At 43.6% G+C, this 12367-nt stretch overlaps 1 protein-coding gene across 17 annotated transcripts in view; it reads right to left on the reverse strand.

Moving 5' to 3' along the window:
- Nucleotides 1–12367, reverse strand: part of Camkii (Calcium/calmodulin-dependent protein kinase II) — a 251592-nt gene that overhangs the window by 15440 nt on the left and 223785 nt on the right. For 6 of the 17 annotated variants that reach the window (XM_076798730.1, XM_076798724.1, XM_076798731.1 and 3 more), the window contains 3 exons: nt 3193–3268; nt 3004–3098; nt 627–741 (listed from right to left, as the gene is read on the reverse strand). In XM_076798730.1, the coding sequence (XP_076654845.1) occupies nt 627–741; nt 3004–3098; nt 3193–3268 (286 nt within the window). Of the gene's footprint in view, nt 1–626; nt 745–3003; nt 3099–3192; nt 3269–4623; nt 4687–11249; nt 11409–12367 lie in introns of all 17 variants that reach the window. The other 11 variants (XM_076798722.1, XM_076798729.1, XM_076798737.1 and 8 more) reach the window with 4 other exon arrangements.

Genomic DNA, 12367 nt, shown 5'->3' on the forward strand with positions numbered 1-12367 from the left:
ATATATATTAATAAGCGTACTTTCAGTATTTACTTAGTTTCAAATGCTGCTGTATCATTAACAATTTAAACTTTGAGAAGGTTTTTAAAAAAATGATTGAGAGTGATCAGACTTGTTCTATGTGAAAGTTTAAACAATTGCGAAGAGGAGCATATAAATTTTGGGTGCCACCTCCTGCAACCTTGTACGACAATTAAGAAATAGAAGCCCGCGGTATTTTGGCGTTCGAACGATTTTCCTGAGTTTTATGTGCGTAAATTGTGTATATATTGAACCGATAGTTAGTTATATAATTGCAGACAATCTTTCTGCGCAATTTCTTGCGCAGAACGATATCAGAGACGTGTACGTTTAACACTTTGAATGCCAAACTGGAGACCTCAAAAATTCCATAAAGTCAAACTAAGTTATTTAATGAAATGAAAATTGAAAAAAGAATTAAATGTATGATATTGAGTGGTCCTCCAATTTTCTTGGATTTTATAGATCCTAATCAAATTTGGTACGATGAATATATTAATGTAAACATTCATTTTAACGTGTTAAAGAATTCTTTTTTCTTGGAAAAGTTGATCCATCAATTGAACGAAGATACCGAGTTCGAGACTGTTTGAAGTTGTTCTTACTTGTCCATGTACTGTGTCAGCCTGACGTACGCGATGCACGCAGCATCATCGCCCAGGAGGTGCACGTGAGGATTCAGGATCGTCGTGTTCACGGCCTTGCAGTTCTTCCCCAGGACTGCTTGGTGATTTGAAAATGGAAATACATGTTATTCGAGGGTCTGCTGTCGCAACCGGTGCACCGAAAAGAGAGAGAGAGAGAGAGAGAGAGAGAGAGAGAGAGAGAGCCCGAAAAGGAAACGTAGTCAAGAGGGGAAACATTAACAATTTTGAAACTCCGAGAAGAAACGAGCAGCGAAAGAAAGATAACAGTGGAACAGGTTACGCGGCGGAGCCTTGCAAAACTTAGTATGTAATCGATAAACGATAAAAAGTTGCTATCCTCACTGAACGAGCAGGATATTTCCATGCAGATTCCTCTCGCATCGATTTTGCGGAGAAATCGTCGTGCAAGTAACTGTTCGTAATACGTTCCGTGTTTAGATTGCCCAGAATGCAGTTGGCACAGAGTTGGTAGAGAGAAAGAAACGAAGTCAAAAGTGCAATAAGAAGCTGAGTGCTCGTTCGTGTCGCGACGAGTGCACCGATCGCCCGGAAACTTCAACGACCGCACGAGATACACACGAAAACGTAAAATAAAAAACGACGGGGTTACGCTAATGTGCACTACTCCGCGAAGTCAAAGGATTGCTGATCGATCGATTATAATTCAGTGATCCTTTTATACAATACAATGATTTCTCTATATATGTCGCCAAGGCCTGGTTGATAAACGTCGCGGAATTATCCCCACCACCACATGGATTTATCCCAACTACCACTACGTGCATTTTTATATATTATAAAGCCCATAATCAGAAGCTGTTTCATTCAATAATTATTAATTGTTAACAAACTATATAAATTTGTAAAAACACATCTAATTGAACGAAATTTCATGTAATGAATTTTTAGAGTTCCATTCTCTATAATTACTTTCATACAGAATTCTGAAATATAAACTTTCATTCATTTCATTAACAATAACTTTTTAATGATACAGTTTCGTGGGTATGTTTATACAACAGTATTTGTCAAAAATTACGTTTTAAATCAATTACAAAATTTTCAATTTTATCGGATAAAACCAGGGACCAAGAATAACAGTTATTCTAAAATTTTCTGCGACAAAAATCATTAATAAAAAGTTGATTGTTATTGAAATTTAAGATAATCTACACAAAATATGAAGGAAAAAAAAATCGAAGAACAAAATGATTAAAAAATGTCGATTTTTACACTTTTTGGTTGCAAATAACAGTTATTAGTTCATTTCGATCACTCACAACAGTTATCAATGAGAGAAGTTCATTTCGCTTGTTCATAATAATTATTTATGAGAAAATTCATTTTAGTTACTTATTTGATTACTGAGTTGTCTACTCTCTTTCTGAAGCAAGCCTGTGAAATTCATTGAGGAGGTTTCGTACAAAAAGACGAATCAACAGACCATAAGAACAACACTAAAACTGAAAAAAAAATTTTCAAAATTTTTTCAACTGAGAAAATCAGAAATATAGACTACCGTATTTGTAAAAACTAGCGTACATAATTCACGCTGTGCCTGCAACTCAGATTAGCGTTGAACGAACCTTTTCTGCTCTAAAATTAACGTTAGATGATTTGCAGTGTAATTTGGCAGGAGAAAATTTGGAAAAACTCATGTTTGTCACTATTAAATTTTGATTGTAGCAATTAATTATATGAATACAAAATTCATTATATAATTGATTGTCTACCATTTGAAAGTTTTACTATTTAATAATAACTATTACAAATTTCCTTCATCAATAACTGTTATGAGCGATCGAAATAAATTGATCTCATTGATAACTGTAATGAGCGATCGAAATAAATGTCTCTTATCAATAACTATTGCGAGTGAATGAAATTTCTCTCATTGATAACTGTTATAAGTAATCGGAATGAATTTCTCTCAACGACATTTACCAAGAAGAGAACAAATTTTCGGTTACTTATAATCCTTATTTGTAACCAATACGATTTTAGTCGATAAAATACTTGTTACTCCATGACTTTTTCTTTTTGGTTATAACAGTTATGGTTCCTGGTTGAAAGAGACATGAATTTTGTCCACCTATTTTACGATCCTGAACCACTGTCAGGCGTCCAAGGCCTCTCGAGCTTCGTGGCCTCTCACGGGGTATACCTCGCGGTAGCGGGGATAATTCCGCGACGTTTATCGTCCAGGTCTTGGCGACATATATAAAGAAATCACTGTACAGAGTATCGTAGGATTTATACGGAAAAATGGTGCGGAGTGGTTGGCCGCGACGCGGTGTCGGCGATTAGCTGGTGAATGCAAATGAGTCATAATTACCATTATCAAAGTAAAATTTGTGGAAATCCATTCCCTCGACTAAATTACCTAGAGCCTCCGGTTCGAACGCGGTCAGGTGTGGATCACAGATTTTCCTGAAAGCATTTCACACGATTAGAACAACGCGATTTCTTTCTTCCCTCGAACATGAACACACATACACGCACACGTTTGTTTCCCATGACTTACGTGTACGCCTCGAAGTCGCCGGTGTTGATGCTCTCGATCAGCTGCTCGGTCATCTTGATGATCTCCTGACGGCGTGCTGTAATCGTCAAGAGATTATCGATCGGTCGAACGAGACGCGGGGATCGGTGGGCCCGATCGACGAACAGAATAGATCCGGGCTCATGCCGACGCATCGTACGGCACAACAGTTAATTGACAATACACGAGAAATCTTTCTCAACTTCTACGTCCTACGCCAAAGACTATACCCAGAGCAAAAATCATTGGAGTCTCGAAACATCCGCCGCGTCATTTCCAACAGTTGCCTCTCGCGTCTCTATTCAAAAAATGCAAACGCTATTGCCTCCGATCGAAACTTGTCCATCGAATCTCTCAATCCATTGTACATAGAATTATTCGATCGTACAGACAATCATTTAATCTACGTGTTTAATCGCGTAGACTCCAATGTCCGGATCCTCGAATGATCGACAAGCGAAGGAGGTTCCTCTCTCGGTTGTCGAACGAAACGCGATCATTCGAGGATCGATTTCCTCGGTAAAAATGATGTTTCCTTCCGGATTGATCGGAGCTGCGCCGACTTCCGGTGTACAATGGGGTCCGAGGACGCATATCCGGGTTCGGGGGAGTGCAACATGGCGGCGCAGTTCCGGTCAAGCTGTTCGGAACCGGTTTCCTCGTCGATGCCTCTGCCAGTCCTCGCGACTTCGCCGCTCGTTCTCGCCGACTTCCGGTTCGTCGTCGAGCATGGACAAGCATCGACGAGAGCTGGAGAGAACTCGACGTTCTCCAGATCTCCACGTCCGGTTTCGCCCGAAAACAAAATGGCCGCCTGCTCGGGCGGTACGAGATTTTTCCGTAGACGCGACGACGTTTCTGTCTCGTCGCTCGAGTTCTTACAGAGAAAAAGCAATAACCAACAATATTCCAATATGGTTCGAGACGATTTTTCAAAAGCTCCCTCTGCGACCCAAGATCGCGAACGTTCTCCGTGATTCGCCGGACTCTAAACCTCTAACTGCCAAAAAATTCAAACTCCGGAGTCACGACTCTGTTCTCCGGCTCGAAGCTTTCGCAAACGACAATAGAATAATAAATAAATACAGAGAAGTCGCGCGAAATTTTGCGACGCACGGTCGGACGTGACGATATCCAAGAGGACCCCACCCCCCCCCCGTGCGAAACGACATAACCGCAAAAGATAAACATAACCGGTTGCGTTGACGTTCGCGTTTCGCAATTAGTTTTTGTTTCTGCGACCACCACCATCGTGCATTTTTCTTCTAGGATTTGTCTCTATCGCAACCGCGATCGTTTCGTCGCGGGGATTCGAACGGAAGCTGCGCAACCCTAACGTTGATCGTTGGATCGCGGAGCCGACGTGAAACTATATCCGGTGGTTTCTCTGAGGTGTTTTTAGGTTTTCGTTACCTGAGCACTGGGAGTTGGTAGAGAGCTGGCTGCAGGTCTTGATAGGACACACGATTCTTATTTCTACAAGCAATATATATAATATATATACATATATATAGAAATACATACAGATATATATGTATAGATACCGTTCTCGATATTCAATGAACGTTTCAGCGAAGCCGGGATCATTCTGCGTGACTGAAGCTGTGGTCTTGTCGCGCGAGATTAAGATCCGCGACAAAACGCGCCGATACTCCGATCAGATTGTATCGCGACACTCTCGCAATGTTTCTCGCCCGTCGACTGCGGATTTTATTGCGCGAACGACCAGACGAGTCCGAAGACTAGAATCATTAGGAGAATTAGGGGAATCAAGAGTTGTTCCTTGAATTGCAAAAGTTGATTATCACAGAACTGAAAGTTGATTGTTATTCAACACTTCCGGAAGTAAGGGGAGTATATACAGGAGGTTCGCGTTTATTACTAGCCAGCGTTTTTCTTGCAAATGGTAAATATTAGGAAAAAATGAAAGAAGAAAAAGTAGTAGCAACACAATGGCGTGTGTAATTTTTTTGTGTTTATACTATTTTGTTGGATATGAAGGTGACCTTGAATTTTTTGAATGCTGCATATTTTTGTATATCACATGAAAGCGTGTGTCTAGACGAATTCATCCGTGTATTGTACAGTGACCTTCGAGGTCATGCAAGGTCAGAAATGGAAGAAACATTTAGAATATTTCATAGCAATGTGACGCTACTTTTCGTACGGAGGTTGTCGGATTTTCTTCAAAATGTAAGAGGACTTCTAACTTTTTCTCTTCAGAAAGAAGACTTTTCCGATTATGACACTTATTTTGGAAAGACCCTGTTTCCTTCAAACGCTTGGCACACAAAACAACCTGATTTTCATTTGGTTGCACTCTGTCCGGATATTGTTCTAGGTATTTCAATTTACTTCGTCTTTTATTTCTATCGCACTGCTAATAAATGTTCTCGTCCACCGAATAACAATACATTACTATGCGATACTACTAATCTAGATTAGAAACTAGAAGAAACTAGAAGTGAACACTCTGAATGTGAACGACAACATCATTTGATTCGTATGAATAAGGAACACTTGTAAACACATTGGTATGAAATATTCTAAATACTTCTTCCATTTCTGACCTTGCATGATCTCGAAGGTCGCTGTGCAGTATACGGATGAATTCGTCCAGACACACGCTTCCATGTGATATACAAAAATATACAGCATTCCCTTTAAAACATTGAAGGTCACCTTCATATCCAACAAAATAGTATAAACAAAATTACATACGCCATTCTGTTCCGTATAAAAAGCAGTACTACTTTTTCCTGTACACCCTGTATTATTTCCCTGAACTCGTCTCTGTTCTTTGTGATCGATTTCCGCAGACAAAATCCGCAGTTCGGTTATCGTTGCGTGGGTGTATAGGCAGTTTGTGCAGTGAGCTAAACAATTTTGTCGCGATTTCCAGTGATTTCTCGATATATGTCGCCGAGGCCTCGACAATAAACGTGGCGCAATTATCCCCGCTATCGCGGGGCATACCCCGTGGGGGGCCACGAAGCTCGAGAGGCCTCGGATGCCGATAACACGGCTCGGATATGCCTGCTGCACGATACTTGACGTGTCGTTGACATATATCGAGAATTCACTGTACCAGGAAAAAACGTCCCGGAAAGATTCAACTTTCTACAGTTTTCCCTCGCTCCTCGATTTTGAAGAGTTCGCGCCGCTATCGAGTAGCGTACCTACTAAATGGATGCTAACGGATCGGCGACGACTTTACGGAGACAAAGGGGGTTCCGCGCGACGTTAACGAGGGAAAACCGCTTGAAACAGGATCGTCGTCACGCGGAGCTTAATCCCGCGGTATTCGCGACAGGATCGACCGTCTCCTCCGGTTCCATCTCGTCCTTATCGTGTGCTTATCTCTCGTTATTCGAAGCCGTTGCTCTTCTTCCCCTCGGTCCGCAGCTGCTCAACCATCTCTCCGGAAGAACGTGCGTTCCAAGATGCCTCGGCTTACCGATACGTATATCGATCGATCGATCGATCGAGAGAGAGAGACATCATCCAAATTCGATCGCAAAGTCCTCAATATTTCGGGAGCAAAGATAGATGATAGTTTGCGTTTCGAGATCACTGATCCAGCGGACTAGCGCAGCGGTTTAAGGGCGTTTAGTGTCGTTTAGCTACGAAGCCTGTCCCCGGATTGCTATAGTAAACTCGTTCGAGTTTCTCCCCCTGTGGTTCACACAACACAACGGTATCGGGTTTCACAAGTTTTATTGGTAAAGACGTTCACAGAGTGTTGCGCCTACACAATTGCGGACTGTATACACGTGGATCTGTAGCGTTCTGCGTGGACCAGCGCCTAATTCGATCCTCCTACGCGGTAAGGGCTCGTCGGCCATCTTGCTAGACCCGTTCCCGGGTCGATTTTTGCCGGAGGAATTTCGCCGCGATGGAAATCTCGATCGAATCGAATGATCTCGAATTTTCCACAATTTTTAGCGGTCGGATTTCGAAGGAAAATGGTGCCTAGACACCAAGATGGCCGACCAGCACGGCAAACCTCTGCGATGCGTGTGCAGGAGAAATGACGGGAGACTACTCTCCGTTTCGCAGAATCCTTTGTGCGTGCGGCCACGCACGCGATCGTAGCGCCACGTGTCCCCCAAGACCGAGAAAACGGAACGAAAACGGAGAAAAAGGTTCGTGCGAGTTAGCGAGTGTCCTGGGTCCGCCACCGAAGACCCCCGGCCTGTTCCTGATGACCTCCTTGTCCGACCAAGATCGATACTTACTACTTACGGCTCGTCGTCCGCCGAAATTCGAACCGTGACTACTTGCTGCGAACGCGGACACGACGCGACCGGTCCCTCCGAACCAGAGTCCATCTTCGATCACACTGTCGCCATCTTGTAACGCGAGTCCGAAGGCCAAATTCGAAACCCCTATCATCGCCAGTATTTTTGAAGGAAGAAGAGACGACCGTTCGGAGAGACGATCCCGTCGGAAAGCCAACACAACGCAGCGTCTACCAAGAAAATACCACCGTGTACCGGGTGTCCAACAAAAAAGTAAAACCAGGACACTTCAGGAAGAGATGTTGCACCCGTCCGAAACCGTCCCTGAAAGAAAGGGACGCGGCGCGAAGGGCTTCTTCGTGGCGTTTCAACGACCTCGAAATCCTCTAAATCTACGTCGAGACGGCTCGACTGTTCAATTCTCTCGTGCAGATAAATACTAGAGCTGCGACTGTCGATGACGTCATCGAAATATTGAAAATTATTGATCCTCGTATAGGTCCTCGGTCTAACAACGTTACATTGTTACCAATAACAACGTCAATAACAGTCGCAGCTCCCTAACAAACGCTAAACTATTTGTTTAGTTAAACCAGCGGTGGGCACGGTAGGGGCCCCTGAGCTGCCTGCTTCCCCCACCATCGTCTCTTTCGTGCAGCGCGCATCTCCGCTGCGCAGCGGTGCCTCGTGGACGTGGATAGGCAGCATAAGCCGCGTCAGTGGTGAGATATCAACTTTTATCGCGCATGCGCGCCCAAAACAGTAACATACAGTGTTTACTCGATATGAGTCCAAAACACGGGTCTATCCACGGACATATATCGGCTAGGATATACTATTCTTTGATCCACGCGACCTTACACGGCGACCGAGGTCCCGCAAGCTTCTTGGCCCCCCACGAGGTATACTCCGCGGTAGTGGGGATAATTCGGCGACATTTATCATCACGGCCTTGGCGACATATATAGAGAACGCACTGTATATTATGAGGAAAAGGTCGTGGGGCAGTGACATTGGCAGAAAAGTAGCGGAATAATCTCTTCCTACGAGTGTCCTACGAGCTTATGATAAGTTATTGTTAATATTTTATTATACCACGGCAGCTAATATTGGAGAAGAAGCTACAAAGAGGCGCAGAGTTCCATATCTTCAAAATCAAATCATAACGATCTTTTAAAATTTTGCAGGGTGATCAAGGTACCTTATTTTATCCAGAATTTTACTATACTGAAAATCGCCGCGCATGCGCGAGAAAACCTGGCCCATATCTCACCACTATGGCGGGACGGGAGGGGAGAGACGTTGGCACAGCTGCGCAGCAAAGGTGCGCGTTGCACGAAAGAGACGTTGGTGGGGGAAGCGTTATGCCTTCGGCAGGCATACGTGCCCATCACTGGTCTAGACGTTGTGAGTTGACAAAAAATCTCTAAAATAAATAAATAAATAAATACTGTTCTTAGATCTACGACTGGACTCTATGCAATTCTCGTGTGCAGCGTAAAGTGCATCGTTTCGTTTGGTATCGAACAAGGATGATCGGATGCGATGGATCATCGATCACCATGGAGTTCGAGGTAGCCATGAAGAGCGTGTTTCACGACAAGCAACACCGTCGAAGGCTCAAGCAGGCATCCTTGTCGTCGGTGCCCTCGTTACCTTGGCTCTTCTTACCGTCTTCGGGGTCGTTGCCCTTGGCCGGAACAAGCTGCACGTATCCAGCGGCCCCGGCTCGCCGGACTTCCGGTTCTGAACGGGTTCGGTTTGGTTCGGTTCGGTTCGGTTCAGATCAGTTCACAGTTCGATTCGGTACCGGTTTTCGGTTTGAGTTTTGCGTATTCGTTTGCAGTCGCATGCAATTTTTCAGAATCGACGCGTCATGCCAGCGATGCGTGCAACCCGGAACATGCAGAAACACAGAGGATTGGTCAACCAGCGCGCCCATTGTGTTACCAAAATGGCGGCGGGGAGAAGCGGGTACACTTCCGGTGACGCGCAAACGTTTCTTCTACTTCTTCTTCTTCTTGTTTTCGATCTCGGGGTGGAAACCTTTGCGCGTCACTCGGTATACTAACGGAATGTCGGTTTCTCGACAGCGAGACACAGACATTTCGTTATCGTTAGAATGGTATAGTAATTAAGAATTGGAGATCCGCGAGATCCAGAGAACATTGAATCACCGAGAAACTCTGATTGTTTTTGCAGACGGCAAGCAGAAGAATTTGAAATAGTAAAATAGATTTTCAGTAGAATTAGAAATAGAAGAGAACAGGATCGTGCAGAGACACAATTCAGATCATGTGGACAGTGTATACTGTGTACGTGTGTGTGACTAGATCTCGCGTGGGTGGGTATCGGCAGAGATCGATGGATCGCCTCCCCCCTGCTGTGGTTCCAGTATCTAAGAAGCGACTTTGCCGATTATTTTTCTGTACCCTTTTTTCCCATACTTTTCTCCGATACTGTCTTGACTCAATTTCTTTTTGACGCTCGAAGAGATTTGCACCAGAGTCGTGCTAATTCAATTACATTGTAATTCAATTATACAGGGTGTTTATTTGAAAACTTTCCAGCCGAATATCTCGAAAAGTATGAAAGATATTAAGAGAGTGTAAAACACGTGTCCAAGGATTTCCAGGCGGAAAGAGGGGGCAGTATCAGCTTTTAATTTGAGTGGCGTTTTCGAGGTCATTTGAAGGTCAACTTTGTTTTTTCAAATGCAAACCTATATTTTTTATAATGGGATCTTATTGTACGTAAAAAGACCAGCAAATTTCGTAGGATACGTTTTTTTATCAGCGCACTAGTTTCGGAGATATTTAAAGAGAAGTAGAGCGACACATATTATTGTGTAAAATTCTTTGACGCAAATCGTTGATGTTTTCCAATTGTACTAGCACGTACCGTTTGGAAACAAAATTGTTCTCTATTGATCTTTGGTTTATGTTGTCTGTCTTTCGATATAAGATTCTACTATTTAGTCAAGTGTGAATCATCGTAATAAGAGTAACTGGTTAAATATCCCCCAAACTAGTGCGCAGATATAAAAAAGTATCATACGAAAATTGCTGGTCTTTTCACGTATTATAAGATCCCATAATAATAAATATAGGTTTCCACTTGGATAATAAAGTTGACCTTCAAGTGACCTCGAAAACGCCACCCAAATAACGCTTTTTTACACTTCTTTAATATCTTTCATACTTTTCTAGATATTGGGCTGGAAAGTTTCCAAATGAACACCCTGTATAGTAATTCAACCACGTCGTAACTGAACCACATAATTCAAACCTCTCAATTAATTCAATTACTAATTATTTCAATCAGATGTCTAATTAAAATACAATATAATTAAAACACAGCTCTCCAGATTATAGCCCAGAACTTTGAAGAAGTGCAATATATCTTTGTTTCTCTTTATATTCTTTCTATTTTTATGTTCATAATACGTAAAGCCATTTTATCCAAAAAAAAAATCCCTTTTTTATCCATTTTTTAATCCATTTTTCGCGTTATAATTTTATCTGAATTAATGACAAAGTACTTTACGATTGTACTCCAATTGCAATTACGAATTACATTGCAATTTCACTGAATAAAGATCCGAATTATAAATTACACGACGACTGAATTACAATAACAATTCGCAACTACTTTGTAATTATAACTCCCGTTGTAACTCAATTGTAATTCTGCACAACTCTGATCGGGGACTTGGTTTTCGCGGTCGAGATCGATTTTCGCGTGGCGCCGCAGCAGGGAGGCCGGTTCTGAGTATGTGTTCGTACACTTGATACAGACCGTTGCTCGCGGAGTCGTAGCGTCGCGACGGAGCCGTCGGCGTCGTCGCGTGGTTGTTGCCGATGTAGACCGCCGCCGGTGAGGATGGCGAGGCGCCTGTCTGGCTGTTCTGGCTGTTGCTGCTGCTACCGCTGCTGCTACCGCTCCCTGCGCTGCCAGCTAGTCATGCAACCAACCAAACCAAAAACACGAGCTACTGTCAGCCACCGAGAACAGCATTCGTCGTCCCCACGCGCGTGCGCTCTCTTCTGGGTCTCTAGAATTCCCCACCGGAACGGCGCGCCCCTTCGGGACCGCAACACTCTCGTCACGCGTGCGCGCGGGCCGATCTATGCGAGGGGCCGCCATTGGCGCCGCCAGCAATACTTACAGATCGTTTCAACCGATTCTAATCTTGATTTAAACCCCTCGCTCTACGATTTCGCGTCGGGCTCGAGGGTTTCGAACAAAATTCACCGAATGCACACTCTACGCTCTACTTTGCTGTTATTATTTGTTGAATTTTCTCCAAATTAAAAGGGGCTCAGTCAACTGTTAGAAATTCTATTCTTAGTAGACGGGAGTGTAAGCGCCGTTCCGATGGGGTCGAAAGGTCGAGAAGAAAACTGGAAAGAGCGACGGGTGTCGTCGGAAGCGAATCGGCAAAATGCAAAGGCGTTCTCGGGCCGCTCAAGAAGGAGAAAGATAAAGAGAGGGAGAAAGAGAAAGTGAGAGAAGAAGAGAGAGAGATAGAGAGACAGAGAAAAGGAAAGAGTCGAGCCCGTCGAAGATTAGAGCGCGTTAATAAACTATAGATGTTAATATCTAGATTCGCAGACAGTACTAGGAAGCGTCGATTATTTCGGTTAGAGATGGAAAGAAAGAGGAAGAAAGAGAAAGAGAGAGAGAGAGAAGAGAGAAAGAGAAAAAGAGGGTGTCGATCGAGTGCAATGATGAAAAACAGGTGAGTGTCGCAAACGGAGCTTAGTGAACACTGTCCAATGGTGATAGCGATCGAAAGAATGGCGTGACCGATTCGTAGAGTGAGAGGAGAGCTAGTCGAGAAGCAAGATGCGTGGTGAGATCGGCACAGAGTATCGAGAAGCGTGTGAAAGACAGAGACATCGTTCCAAAGGTGT

This window comes from Halictus rubicundus, chromosome 13 (genome assembly GCF_050948215.1).
Source record: "Halictus rubicundus isolate RS-2024b chromosome 13, iyHalRubi1_principal, whole genome shotgun sequence".
NCBI lineage: Eukaryota > Metazoa > Arthropoda > Insecta > Hymenoptera > Halictidae > Halictus > Halictus rubicundus.